This window comes from Bos indicus, chromosome 11, assembly GCF_029378745.1.
Source record: "Bos indicus isolate NIAB-ARS_2022 breed Sahiwal x Tharparkar chromosome 11, NIAB-ARS_B.indTharparkar_mat_pri_1.0, whole genome shotgun sequence".
In the NCBI taxonomy this organism is placed as follows: domain Eukaryota; kingdom Metazoa; phylum Chordata; class Mammalia; order Artiodactyla; family Bovidae; genus Bos; species Bos indicus.
The window spans coordinates 48,145,576-48,157,540 of record NC_091770.1 but is presented as its reverse complement, the minus strand read 5'-3'; the positions used below and the strand labels follow the sequence as shown (position 1 = coordinate 48,157,540).

Genomic DNA, 11,965 nt, shown 5'->3' with positions numbered 1-11,965 from the left:
TAGGGTGCCATTGCCTTGATTTTTTAAATATCGAGCTCTTTGATCAACCTGTAACTTATTTTTCTGACACTAATGTGGGGATCTGACTTTGTTATTTTTTCCTAATGAATGATGTGCTTAGTTGTTCAGTCATGTCAGACTGTTTGTGACCCCATAGACTGTTGCTCGCCGGGCTCCTCTGTCCATGGGGATTCTCCAGGCAAGAATACTGGAGTGGGTTGCTGTGCTTTCCTCTTCCTAATAAATAACAAACCCCAAGCATATATTGAATAGTTTATTATTTACATTCATTTGAAATGCTGTGTTAATCATAAGCTCATTGTTTATATATCCATGGGTCTGTTTCTGTATTCTCTTAATTACTTACATACTGTATTTTGATTCTTTCATTCACTGAAAGAAATTTAATCTGGAATTAGTTTAATATGAGGAGAAATGACATCTTTCTCAAGTAATACAAGGAAATGGAATTTTTCAAATCTTCTTTTATGTATTCATTTTATAGCTATCTTTCCATTGGTAAAGTCCTACAGTTTTCTTCTTATAGGTTTTGTTCATTTCACATTATTTTTTTTTCTGTAGTTTTTCCTGTATTCTATAGTTTTCATGATCATAAGTGGTTTCTTTTTCTTCTGTTTTCTGTTCTAATTAATGCTTGTTCAGGATTAGGAATTCCTTTGATCTTTTTGTTGTTGGTGATCTTTTATTGTACCACCTTCTTGACTCTGGTATTAGTTCTAATAATTTGTCACGAATATTTTTGAGTGTCAGTGTAGTAGATCACATTTATAGGATTTTAAATATAACTTTAAATTTCAAAAGTAACATGAATACTTTTGTCTTATAAAAGTGAGAGAATTACAATGCTAAATCATCTTTGACCTACACCCCCCATTACTAGTGTGCATTCTCCAATATTAGTAGCCAGTTATAAATTTTAATATATACTGTAATTTTTGTGTATTTTCAAATATTGCCAAATGCAACTTTTTTTTTCATTCAAAATGTGCTTTGCTAATCTATCCTTATTGGCACATCTAAATAGTAATATATTTCATTCCCTTTCAAATGCTCTACTCACTTTTCATTATATGTATCGTATTTTATTTACTTATGACCCAATTGAAGAACATATAGATTATTTCTAACTTTTCACAGCCACAAATAATGGTGAAATGAACAACCTTGTTGATGTCTCTTAGTTCATATTTGTGGGTGTTTTTCTAGCATGGGTGTCTTTCTAGGGTGGGTGTCATATTTCTAGGTTTGTAGGATGTTTAAAAAATTTTAATCATGAATAAGCATTAAGTATGTGTGTGCTCTTAATAGTCCCAGTTTTCTAGGTAGTTTGGAGTTCATTATGAGTGAGTATTCTTTTCAGTCTCTACTAAACTAAACCTGATTTTTCTCTTTTCACCTGTTGTGGTGAATTATAGAAAATATATAAACCTGAAATACCTCATATTCAAATAATAATCCTAACTAACTATGGTGATTATTTAAAAAATATACTGCTGGACTTGCTAATATTTTATTAAGAATTTTTGGTCTATGTTTACAAGTGTGGTTGAACTATATAGCTTTCCTTTCTTATACTCTACTGATTCAGATTTGATAATAGGGGTTCACGAGTTTTATAAAATTGGATAAAACATTGAATATCTTTCCATCTTTCCCAAGTTCTGGAACCATAATGTAACCTAGGAATTATATGTTATTTGAATTTTATATAATTATTCGTAGCTATTGCTTTTCAAATTAATAATTATGTACTCTAAATCCTCTATACCTAATTTTAAAAATCTGAGATGCCTATTCCTGGGATAGATGTATTTATATCTTCAGTACATTCTACTACAAATTATCAAAAAAATTTTCATGTTTAACCTTAGCGAAGGTTAGAATATGTTCCCACAGTCACAATAGTTCTAGTGTATGTTATGCTGTCTTTGTGGACTTCATCCTCATTATTATAAAACCATTTTTGATACCTTTACTTTCAACTTTATTAACATCACTCTATTGCTGTGCACTGATTACCATTAGATTAGAAACTCTTTACGGGCCATATTCTCATGCTTTGTGCTGCTGTTGGCATTTGCTCAAGGTCAATTTATAGGTTGTTTTTAATCCAGTGAGTCTTTTTAAAGTCTGATTAAAATTAACCCACTTATATTTATTGTAAATACTGATCTTTATACTTCTTTAATTTTTAAAATCAATTTAGCATATTTCTGTCTAGTTGTTTGTTTTTTTTTTCCCTCCCTTGTTCCCATTCTGACTTATGCTGGACTGGATATGTTTTCTTTGTTCCATTTCCCCCCTCTTTAATGGTCTGCAAATTGTAAATCAATCAAACTAATTCTTGTGTTTATTCTTAAATTTTTTTATTTAATGTCATGTATTTAGAACATACATGTTTAAAATCAACACCCGGAGTTAACTTGCATCTATAATTCCTTGAATATGTTTCTGAACTTTTTCCGATTCTCAGTTTTCACACTTGTAAAATGTGAGCTTGAGATCTCCACTTAATCTTATTTAATCTTAAAGATTAAATGTGATACCACATCAAGCACCAGCCTTTATAAAATAACAGATCTTCAATTCCTTCATTGCATTTTTTTCTTCATTCAACCAAAAATCTTCAGGTGGAACAGACACAATCACCTTTCAACTCCTTTGTCCTTCAAAGTCACTTCCTCTTCATATCTTGTATCATTATGACCTTGATCTAGTCTTTCATTTTCTTTGTAAGACTCAGAATATCTTCTCATTCTCCCTTTACATTAAAAAAAAAATAAAGAAAATAGCCCTTCTTGTATTGTACGAATGGCCTCTTTTGCTTTAGATATAATTAATATCATTTCCCAGTGACTCCATGCCTTTCTTCATTTTTCCTTCAAAATGGCGGACTTCAGACGTTCCATGATCATCACCACGTGCGCCTGCGCCTCCCGCGGCCATTTCGCCCAGCAGCCCAAGCTCCAGCCTCTGCTCCGCGAAGCGCCTGCGCACGAGCCTCTCGAACACTGTCGCTCCTCCCTCTAGCTGAGTACGCTTCAAACCGCACGTTCCAGTCCCTTCCCTCCCCCGCTGACTCTGCACCGCCCTCACCCCTTTCCTGTGAGATTCTTCCGCCAAGTGGAAAACCTATCTTCGGTCGACACCCTACGCAGTTGACAAGCAATCCAATAGGCACTTACAGCCCTAGGGTTCGCCATCTAGTCTTATCTGTGCACCACAGTAATTTTCCTCTGGGTCCTAAAGTTGATAACCGATTTCTCGGGACTTTTTTGCATCCGTGAGGCAACAAATGGAAAGAATGGCCCTGGCGGAGGAATCCCTCGCTTACGCTCGGTGTACTTTAACCTAATGGGGGTCGTCCGGGAGTCGGAAGGGGGAGGGGAGAGGGAGGAGGCAGCCAAGGAATTGTTTTTTTCTCTCGCCCCGCCCTCGCTTGGACGGCCAATGGTGATGGGCTCTTTCCCTACTAGTCTCGCCCAGCTCCTCGGACTCAGCCAATGACCGGTGGAAGCGGCTCCGAGGGGGCGGACCCAGGAGGCTGTGCGTGTCTTGTGAGAGCTCTTGAACCAAGTCAGAGCTAGAGTCGGCTGGGCGGCTGGAAACGGCGGCTGCCGCCGGTGACTCAGGGAGGCGGGAGGCGGGGTAAAAGCGCCGCGGCCTCGGCTGAGGGGAGCGGAGGAAGAAAGGTGAAGGCGCCAAGCCCGCGGCCCCGCCATCCCCGCGCCGGGGCTCCGGCCGGGGGTTCCGCGGCCGGGGAGAAGGGTGTCGGGGCGGGGCGGCGGGGCAAGTGCGGAACCGCGGGCTCGCCCCTCCCGCGGGGCCGCCCGGGGCGGGGACCCGGCCGCCTGGGACGGGCCCTCTGCTTCGGGGCCTTTTCTTTTCCGGGGTGAGGGGCGAACACTTTCAGATCCACTTAAGCAAATAATTCTCTCCTCACTTAGTCTGTGGTGAGGTTTAAGGTTTTGGAAAAGCGAAACTTGGGAGAGCGAGGGTCACGCGGCGCTTGGGGCCCGTGTTTGGGGTGGGGGAGAGAGGGGGGGGGGCGGGGAAGGCGCGGGTGGAGAGATCGGGTGCTGAGTCTTACGTTCTCGCCCCCGCCGCCCGGGGTCCGGTCCTCAGAGCGAGGTTAGGACCCTCCCTCCTCCCTGGTCTCCTCTTCCCGCCCCCTCGCCCCCACTGCCCTCTCTTCCCGGCCCGCTCCTGCCGGTCGCCACCGTTGCATTTTGTTTTTGTGTTTTTGCAGGGAGGAGCCCTTCCTGCAGCGTGGAAACCATGGTGCTCACGCTCGGAGAAAGTTGGCCAGTACTGGTGGGGAAGCGATTCCTCAGTCTGTCTGCAGTCGACGGCGGCGACGGCGGCCACGACAGCTGGGACGTGGAGCGCGTCGCCGAGTGGCCCTGGCTCTCCGGGACCATTCGAGCCGTCTCCCACACCGACGTTACCAAGAAGGATCTGAAGGTATAACCGGCTCCCGAGCCTCGACAGTCGGACGTTTCCTAGTTACCTTGGTAAAGAGACAGCCAGCACACCCCCATTCCCCCCCTCCCCTTTTCTGAAAAGGCGACCAGAAAGTTGGCATCTGATCTGAAGGTGCAGAAAACTAGACCTTCAAAGTCTTTGAAATGGTGTGTAGAGCGAGGTGTGTTTGGCCTGGAGTTGCCTGTTTTTAATAATGGGCTTAGGGGTTGCTCAGACATGCTTAGTTGTTGCCCGCCCTGTGCCTCCTTGCTTAGTTGCTCTGTCTTATCTGACTCTTTCAATCCCATGGACTGTAGCCTGCCAGGCTCCTCTGTTCGTGGGAATTCTCCAGGCAGGAATATTGGAGTGGGTTGCCATTTCCTTCTCCAGTGTTTACTCAGGACAGTACGGTTCCTTCTAGGAAAGGGGGGAAGTGGTGTTAATACTGTCTTGGGCAGGTGGGTGACATTTGGAATATTTGAGAATCGAGCGTTGAGAATAGCGGATGCAAGTGCTTTTAGTTGGGTTTTTTGGTTCGTTCCTCCGAATTTCTTCCCCCCAACTTCTTAAACTTTCAGACTTGTGAGGAAAAAAGTGTGTGTAGAGGGAGGAGCGTAGTCCTCTTTTTAGCGTGTTAGGGTGGGTGTTTGCCCGTATATGGTGGGTCAGGGCAGGAGTGAGTTCCTGGTTGTCTTTGAAGAGTCTGTAAGTGGGTGTGGGATATGACCATATATGGAGGGCTGGGGTGGAGCTGCCCCTTACACGGTGTGCCGGAGGAATGACTTCAAACACTCCATTGGAGTGTTGGAAGGGAGGGAGAAATGGGAACAATTGCGGCAGGTGATTTTGAATCGAAATGACACGCAGAATCTTTTTCAGTTAGATCTTTTCAAAAAGAGATGAATTCTGCTCTTACTCCCTGATAGAAGTATGGGTGTGAAAGGGTGCTGGAAACAACCAGTGAGAAAGCCATTGTACCAATAGTCTCCTTTGTGCAAAAAAATAACTGAAGAGAGGTCCCCAACAAATACTCTGAAGTGGTGATAACTTGAAGGAAGCTTGTCAGAACAGAAGAGCTTTCCATCCTGGGTAATAGATTCACTTGGTCATTATCTTGGCTTTTTCTTGCAAACTGCTCAGATAAGGGAAGCAAGCTTTCGCGCTAGCAGTTGAATACATGTTGATTTCTGAAACACTGTTCAAGGGGGACACTTTCAAGGTGACAGTGCATGCCCCAACTAGTAATTAGTTTGCAAAAGGTTATAGGAAAGGATATGTGGTCATGTATTTTCAAAGCTTCCGTAGTCTACTTTATGTTCATGTGGAAAAAGGAGTGACCATTGTGTACTTAACCATGTGTTAGGCATCATGCTGAACAGTTGATGGCTGTGTTCATATTTAATCCTTAACAGCAGTTCTTTGAGGGTAGGTACTAATATTCCCCACTTTACAGACAAAAATACTGGGCCTGGGGTAGATTGTCTTGTCTAAGTCACAATTGAAATTGTTCTCACCAGAAAGTTTTGACCGTTGAGCCTGCTTTCTTAATCATCGTGCTCCCTAATCAAAGGCTGTGCCACTGAAGGATTCCTGTCATACAGTGTGAAGTTGGTTTCACTCATTGAAAACTGGGTTTTGAGGTTTACAGAAAGAATTAGTGTGGTGCAGGGATGGCCAACCTGTTTGCTTTAGGCTAATAAACTTTCTCCATTAAAAATGGGCTTTGGGGAGTAGATGTTAATCATAGTTGTTATGGTTTATTTCACAAGTAGAATTTTCTCTATTGCCTTGGTTTTTATTTGATTTGAGTGGAAACGAGATTAAGCTTCACGGTTTTTAGTTCTTTAGCAACTGATGAGACACTAGGTGTTCCCTTCCCCATCAGAGATCAAGGACCTGTTGGGTTAGGAAGGCAGTCTAAGAGGTCCTTTATGTGTCGTCTTCCCTGCATCTTCCTCACCCCCAGCCTTTGAAGTGGTGGTGATAGCTTCATTTTCAGAAAGAAGAAATAGATTTTAAAAAGGAAGTCTTGTCCAGACTTGCATAGTTAGCTACTAAGGGACAGAGAGAGCACTTGAATCTAGGTTTGGCTGTTTGTCTTCCAGTGGGCTAAGGTGCCTAACCTGGAGGCAAGGGGGATTTAATTCAAGAACAATTTCACTTATAGTGGATTTTTTGCTTTACCTACATTCTTCACAACTCAGCCCTCATGTAAGAAATCTACTCAACTTGTCTTTTCTAATCATGATTTATTGCTGCATTCCTTAATGGAGTAGCAGATGAAGTAATTGGCATAAGTATAGGGACATGTATTACGAAAAGCAGTTTTGGAAACTTTGAAACCAATTGTGTTTGGCAAGATACAGGCAGAAACTGAGTAGGACCCTGCTGTAAGATTTAGGGGGATTTGGGGAATGGGTTGGGACTGGGGGCAATAATGAATAAGAAGGAATAAACTTCAAGTAGTGTGCACCTGTTTTAGCACTGGTAGTAGTCCAAGTCTGTCTAGACTGATTTGCTTCCTTGGTTGAGGAGTTAATAAGGCCAGGGCTTGTTAACTTTGGTTCATTTAAGAAAGACTTTGTAGCAAAGCCACTTACTCAGTTACATTGTTTAGTGGTGAAGACAGAATTAACAAATACCTTTTCCCAGGTCCTCAAGCAGTAAAGAATCCACTTGTAATGCAGGAAACTCAAGAGACAGGGGTTTGATCCTTGGGTCAGCCCCTGGAATAGGAAATGGCAACCCACATGGATTCTTGCCTGGAGAACCCCATGGACAGAGGAGCTTGTGGGCTACAGTCCATGGGGTCACAAAGAGACATGACTGAACAACTGAAACAGTAAATGGTTTTATTTAATTCTCACAAAAATCCTAGATGGTAAACCACACTTTTTAGTTTTACAAACTGAGGCTTGAACAAGTTAAATAACTTGCCCATTTTTGTCTGCAAACCTTAAATACTAAGCTTTAATATTCAGATAGAATGAAATTAGCAGGACTCTTACTTTGCTAGTTTCAATATCCCCAGAACTAAGAACATTGCTTGGCATGTAGTTTTTGCTAAAATATTTGAACAGATACGTGAAGGAAGCAAATAGTTATTACTTATATATAGAAAAGCAGTTTAGAAATAGTCTTGCAATGGAACAGTGGTATTCTCTTTACCTGGAATAACAACAGATCTTAATTAGGTGTGATTAGAACAATTTATTTAACCTTATTTTTATCCCATTCTTATTTGAGTGTGAGGCAGGTTGCTTTCTAACTGGCTTTGTTCATTATGCATGTTCACAGTGTCCTCCTTCTCTACCTTGTTTGTCTAGGTCTTTCCCTTCCTTGCTTTTGTGGTTCACTCACTAAGACATGTCTGACTCTTTGTGACCCCATGGACTGCAGAATGCTGGGCTTCCCTGTGCTTTGCTATCTCCCTGAGTTTGCTCAAACTCAAGTCCATTGAGTTGGTTATACCATCCAACCATCTCATCCTCTGTCCCTCCCTTCTCCTCTTGCTCTCAATCTTTGCCAGCATCAGGGTCTTTTCCAGTGAGTTGTCTCTTCACATCAGGTGGTCCAAGTATTGGAGCTTCAGCATCAGTCCTTCTAATGAATATTCAGGATTGATTTCCTTTAGGATTGACAGGTTTGATCTTGCAGTCCAAGGGACTCTCAAGAATATTCTCCAACACCATAGTTCAAAAATATCAACTCTTCAGTGCTCAGCCTTCTTTATGGTCCAGTGCTCACATCCATACACAGCTATTGGAAAAACCATAGCTTTGACTATATGGACCTTTGTTGGCAAAGTAGTGTCTCTTTTTTAATACACTGTCTAGATTTGTCATAGCTTTTCCCACTCATTAGCAGCTGAATGCCATGACTACTGTCTGCCTGGTCTTTTCATTCTTGCATACAGTTGAAACTTGAATGAATGTAGGTGGATTCTGTTGCCTGTCAAGCCATGTAAAATGAGAAACTTTTAGCACAGTATAATAACTGTTTACCCCTACAATTGAATGCTTGACTCTAGGATTTTAGATAAAAGTCTGGGTGGAAGAAGACATAAATAGAAGCATAATGAGATAATTTCTGATTTGTGAAGTAGTGAAATAAGTGGCCTTCTGCATCGTCGTGCTGGACATAGAGTAGATAATGTCATCAAAAACTTTGGGATTAAAAAACATGCCTTTGTGTAAGTGCCTATTTTTAAACCTGGAAACATTTTACTTGGCCATTCTGATAGTTTTCATAATCATATACTCAGGTAAGATTAGTGTATACTAAGTGGGAGGTCTTGAAATTAGCTTGATTAGATAATATTAATTCATGTGTCTTAAAGAGGTTTTCTTTTGGGGAAAACTAGCTTGAAATCGGAGAAGGCAGTGGCACCCCACTCCAGTACTCTTGCCTGGAAAATCCCATGGATGGAGGAGCCTGGTAGGCTGCAGTCCATGGGGTCGCTAAGAGTAGGGCATGACTGAGCGACTTCACTTTCACTTTTCACTTTCATGCATTGGAGAAGGAAATGGCAACCCACTCCAGTGCTCTTGCCTGGAGAATCCCAGGGACGGGGGAGCCTGGTGGGCTGCCGTCTGTGGGGTCGCACAGAGTCGGACACGACTGAAGCAACTTAGCAGCAGCTTGAAATAATTAACTTGAAATATCCAACATCTGGTCAATGAATTTGATAGGCTAATAGACATACATTTACAAGATGCCCTGTTAAAAATCTGGAACTTTGGAAATTACAGGTAGTGAATCATAATTAAATAGGCCTCTTTCTGGCCTTTGGAGTCATATAGCATAAATAACATCTCCTTTCTGGACCAAGGGATTGTGGCGGGAAGACTCTTTACAATGAGAACTAGCTGCATCTGTCAGCTTGCAGGAGCTTGGTAAAATCATGTTTAGTTCACTTCAGTCGCTCAGTCGTGTCTGACTCTTTGTGACCCCATGAATCGCAGTACGCCAGGCCTCCCTGTCTATCACCAACTACCGGAGTTCACTCAGACTCACATTCATCGAGTTAGTTCCCCCTGAATTTGAATTCTTACTGGTACATTTTTATAGAAATTTCTGCAGAAGAGACTTTTTTGGGGACGGTGACAGGGGGATGTCCTTATATATAGCACATCAAACCTCAGCACACAAAAGAAAGATGTGTGGTTGTGATAGATAGGAAACTTTTGAAAGCATGTTTAAGAAAGCTCACAACTTGTTGTGTTTCATTATATGTATTTTAAAAGCCATCTTTTTAAATATGAATTTTTGATTAATGTGATCTAATACTTCAAAGTCATAAACTTATTTTTAAAGAGCTAAATTTAGTTTTCAAATTATTGAAAAACTGAGATATAAAGAGGAACATTGTCTAAATTTTGGTTTAGGGTTGACTATAAGCTTTGTAGATAGTGATATGATAAGAATTGTGATATTGCTTAAGTTTTGAGAAACCACTTAAGATCTTAGATTACTTCTTTTTTTTCTGAATTGATGTTAGGTGATCATATTTAAGTCTTTATCTCCCCCATTCCTAACTGAAGTGATACTCTGATAAATTAAGATTTGAGTTTTCATGAAGGTCTTAAAGCTGCCTAGTCTGCTTGCCAAATACTTAATGTACATTGCCTTTAAAATCTACCTAACAATTCCGTGAAGGGTAGGTGTTAGTACTTGCATTCTGAAGCCGCTAGAACACTAAATTCAGAGAGCTTAGATTTTGGCAAGCATTCTTGACTTGGGTACAGTTAATTGGTTGCATTGTATTTTATGCATATAAAACCATTCTAAGAAAGCTTCAGCAAAGCTGGCATTCAAACCCAGATCTCTGTGGCTCTGAAATTTGTAGATGTACACTCCTGGTACACTACATTGATGGGAAAGCTCTGTCGTCCAGAGCTAGGTTGGGTTTGAAGTTGATGTGAGGTGGGGCAGAAGGACTGGGGAAGATATCGGAAGACACGGATTCTGTGGCTAGAAACAGAAAGGAATATACTCAGTCTCTGAACACCTCTGTCTTGAAGGACCATTGGTTGGTTATGGTGATGGATGGAATACATAGAACCAGTGGAATCATAGAACATGGAGCCTTGTCACATAATAGGTGCTTACCCATTTGCACTTTGTAATAACTGCAAGGATAAAAGCCTGCCATACCAAGAAGATATGCGCTTCTCAGGGGAAGTTGTCTGAGAAATTAGGGATGTACATTTTGTGATTGGGAGAGGAGGATAGGATTGGTCTTAAATTTAATTGATTTTAAAGATTGATATTATATAGCCATAAACCTGAAAAAGTTTGGGATTGAGGCTAGTGGTATATCCCTTGGGATCTTCCTGCCTTCCAAGTGGATGAGAGAAACAGAAGGTAAGAGCCCAGTTCAGAGAGAAATTTATTCACTCAACAAGCATGGAGACCCATGAAATACAATGGTAAGTAAAAGCCAACACAGACTTTGACCTATTCGAGTTTTTAATATGTCAGTCAATTAACCACAAATAAATAATTCAAAATGTGGATAAGTGTTGGGAAGGAAAAGGACAGAGTTTTGAGTACAGTTAGCAAGGGACTTCTCTTGGGGTAGAGAGGGGCTCTTGGGTAAGGGACAATGTCTTTGAGGAAAGGATTTTTGAATTGGATTCTGATGAGTGAATGGAAAATAAGTAAACTTTTTTCCTAAAGGCTGAAAAGGGAGATAGAATTGTCTATGAAATTATGAAGTGTTGATGGATTTACTAATTCTTTGAAGGCAAAAATGAGGGCTTTTAAATCAAAAATAGTGATTTTTACATTGAATACCAAGGGAATATATCGTATCAGTTAAAATATAAAAAACATTTTAAAAGACTTAGAATAAATTAAAGGAAATCACCCAATGAGTATTTCTTGGAAGGACTGATGCTGAAGCTCCAGTACTTTGGCCACCTGATGCCAAGAGCTGACTCATTGGAAAAGACTCTGATGCTGGGAAAGATTGAAGACAAAAGGAGAAGAGGGTGACAGAGGATGAGATGGTTAGTTAGCATCACTGGCTCAATGGACATGAATTTGAGCAAACTCCGGGAGATAGGGAAAGACAGAGAAGCCTGACGTGCTTTGGGGTTACAAAGAGTCAGACATGACTTAGCGAGTGAACGACAATGTAAAAGGGTAGCATATTGTTAATGGGTTAAGGAAGCTAAGGTGTTTTGGTACATTCACATGAATTTTAAGAATTTTGTGACTGATTACTACTGCATTACTGTCAGAGACCCACTTTTAGACTGAATTCTACCTTTATATCTTAAAATACCTATACAGGTTTTAAGGGGATAATGTGGGGAACTTCTAGGTCAGGGGTTATAACTTTAAGGCTAAAAGGTATTTTACAAATCAGAAGCAGTAAATTTCATAGTTACTTGGAAAATAGTATTTTAAAAGTAGTTTAATTTTCATATAAGAAGTTACACGGGTAGTTTAGGAAAATTCTGGTGTCATTTAT

At 41.0% G+C, this 11,965-nt stretch overlaps 1 protein-coding gene across 3 annotated transcripts in view; it reads left to right on the top strand.

The window, feature by feature from the left end:
* Positions 1-3,548: 3,548 nt before the first annotated feature.
* KDM3A (lysine demethylase 3A) overlaps positions 3,549-11,965 on the top strand; it is a 56,370-nt gene continuing 47,953 nt past the window's right edge. For 2 of the 3 annotated variants that reach the window (XM_070798797.1, XM_070798796.1), the window contains exons 1-2: positions 3,549-3,567; positions 4,271-4,485. In XM_070798797.1, coding sequence (XP_070654898.1) covers positions 4,300-4,485 — 186 coding nt within the window. In that variant the 5' untranslated portion in view covers positions 3,549-3,567; positions 4,271-4,299. The other variant, XM_019970297.2, reaches the window with a different exon arrangement.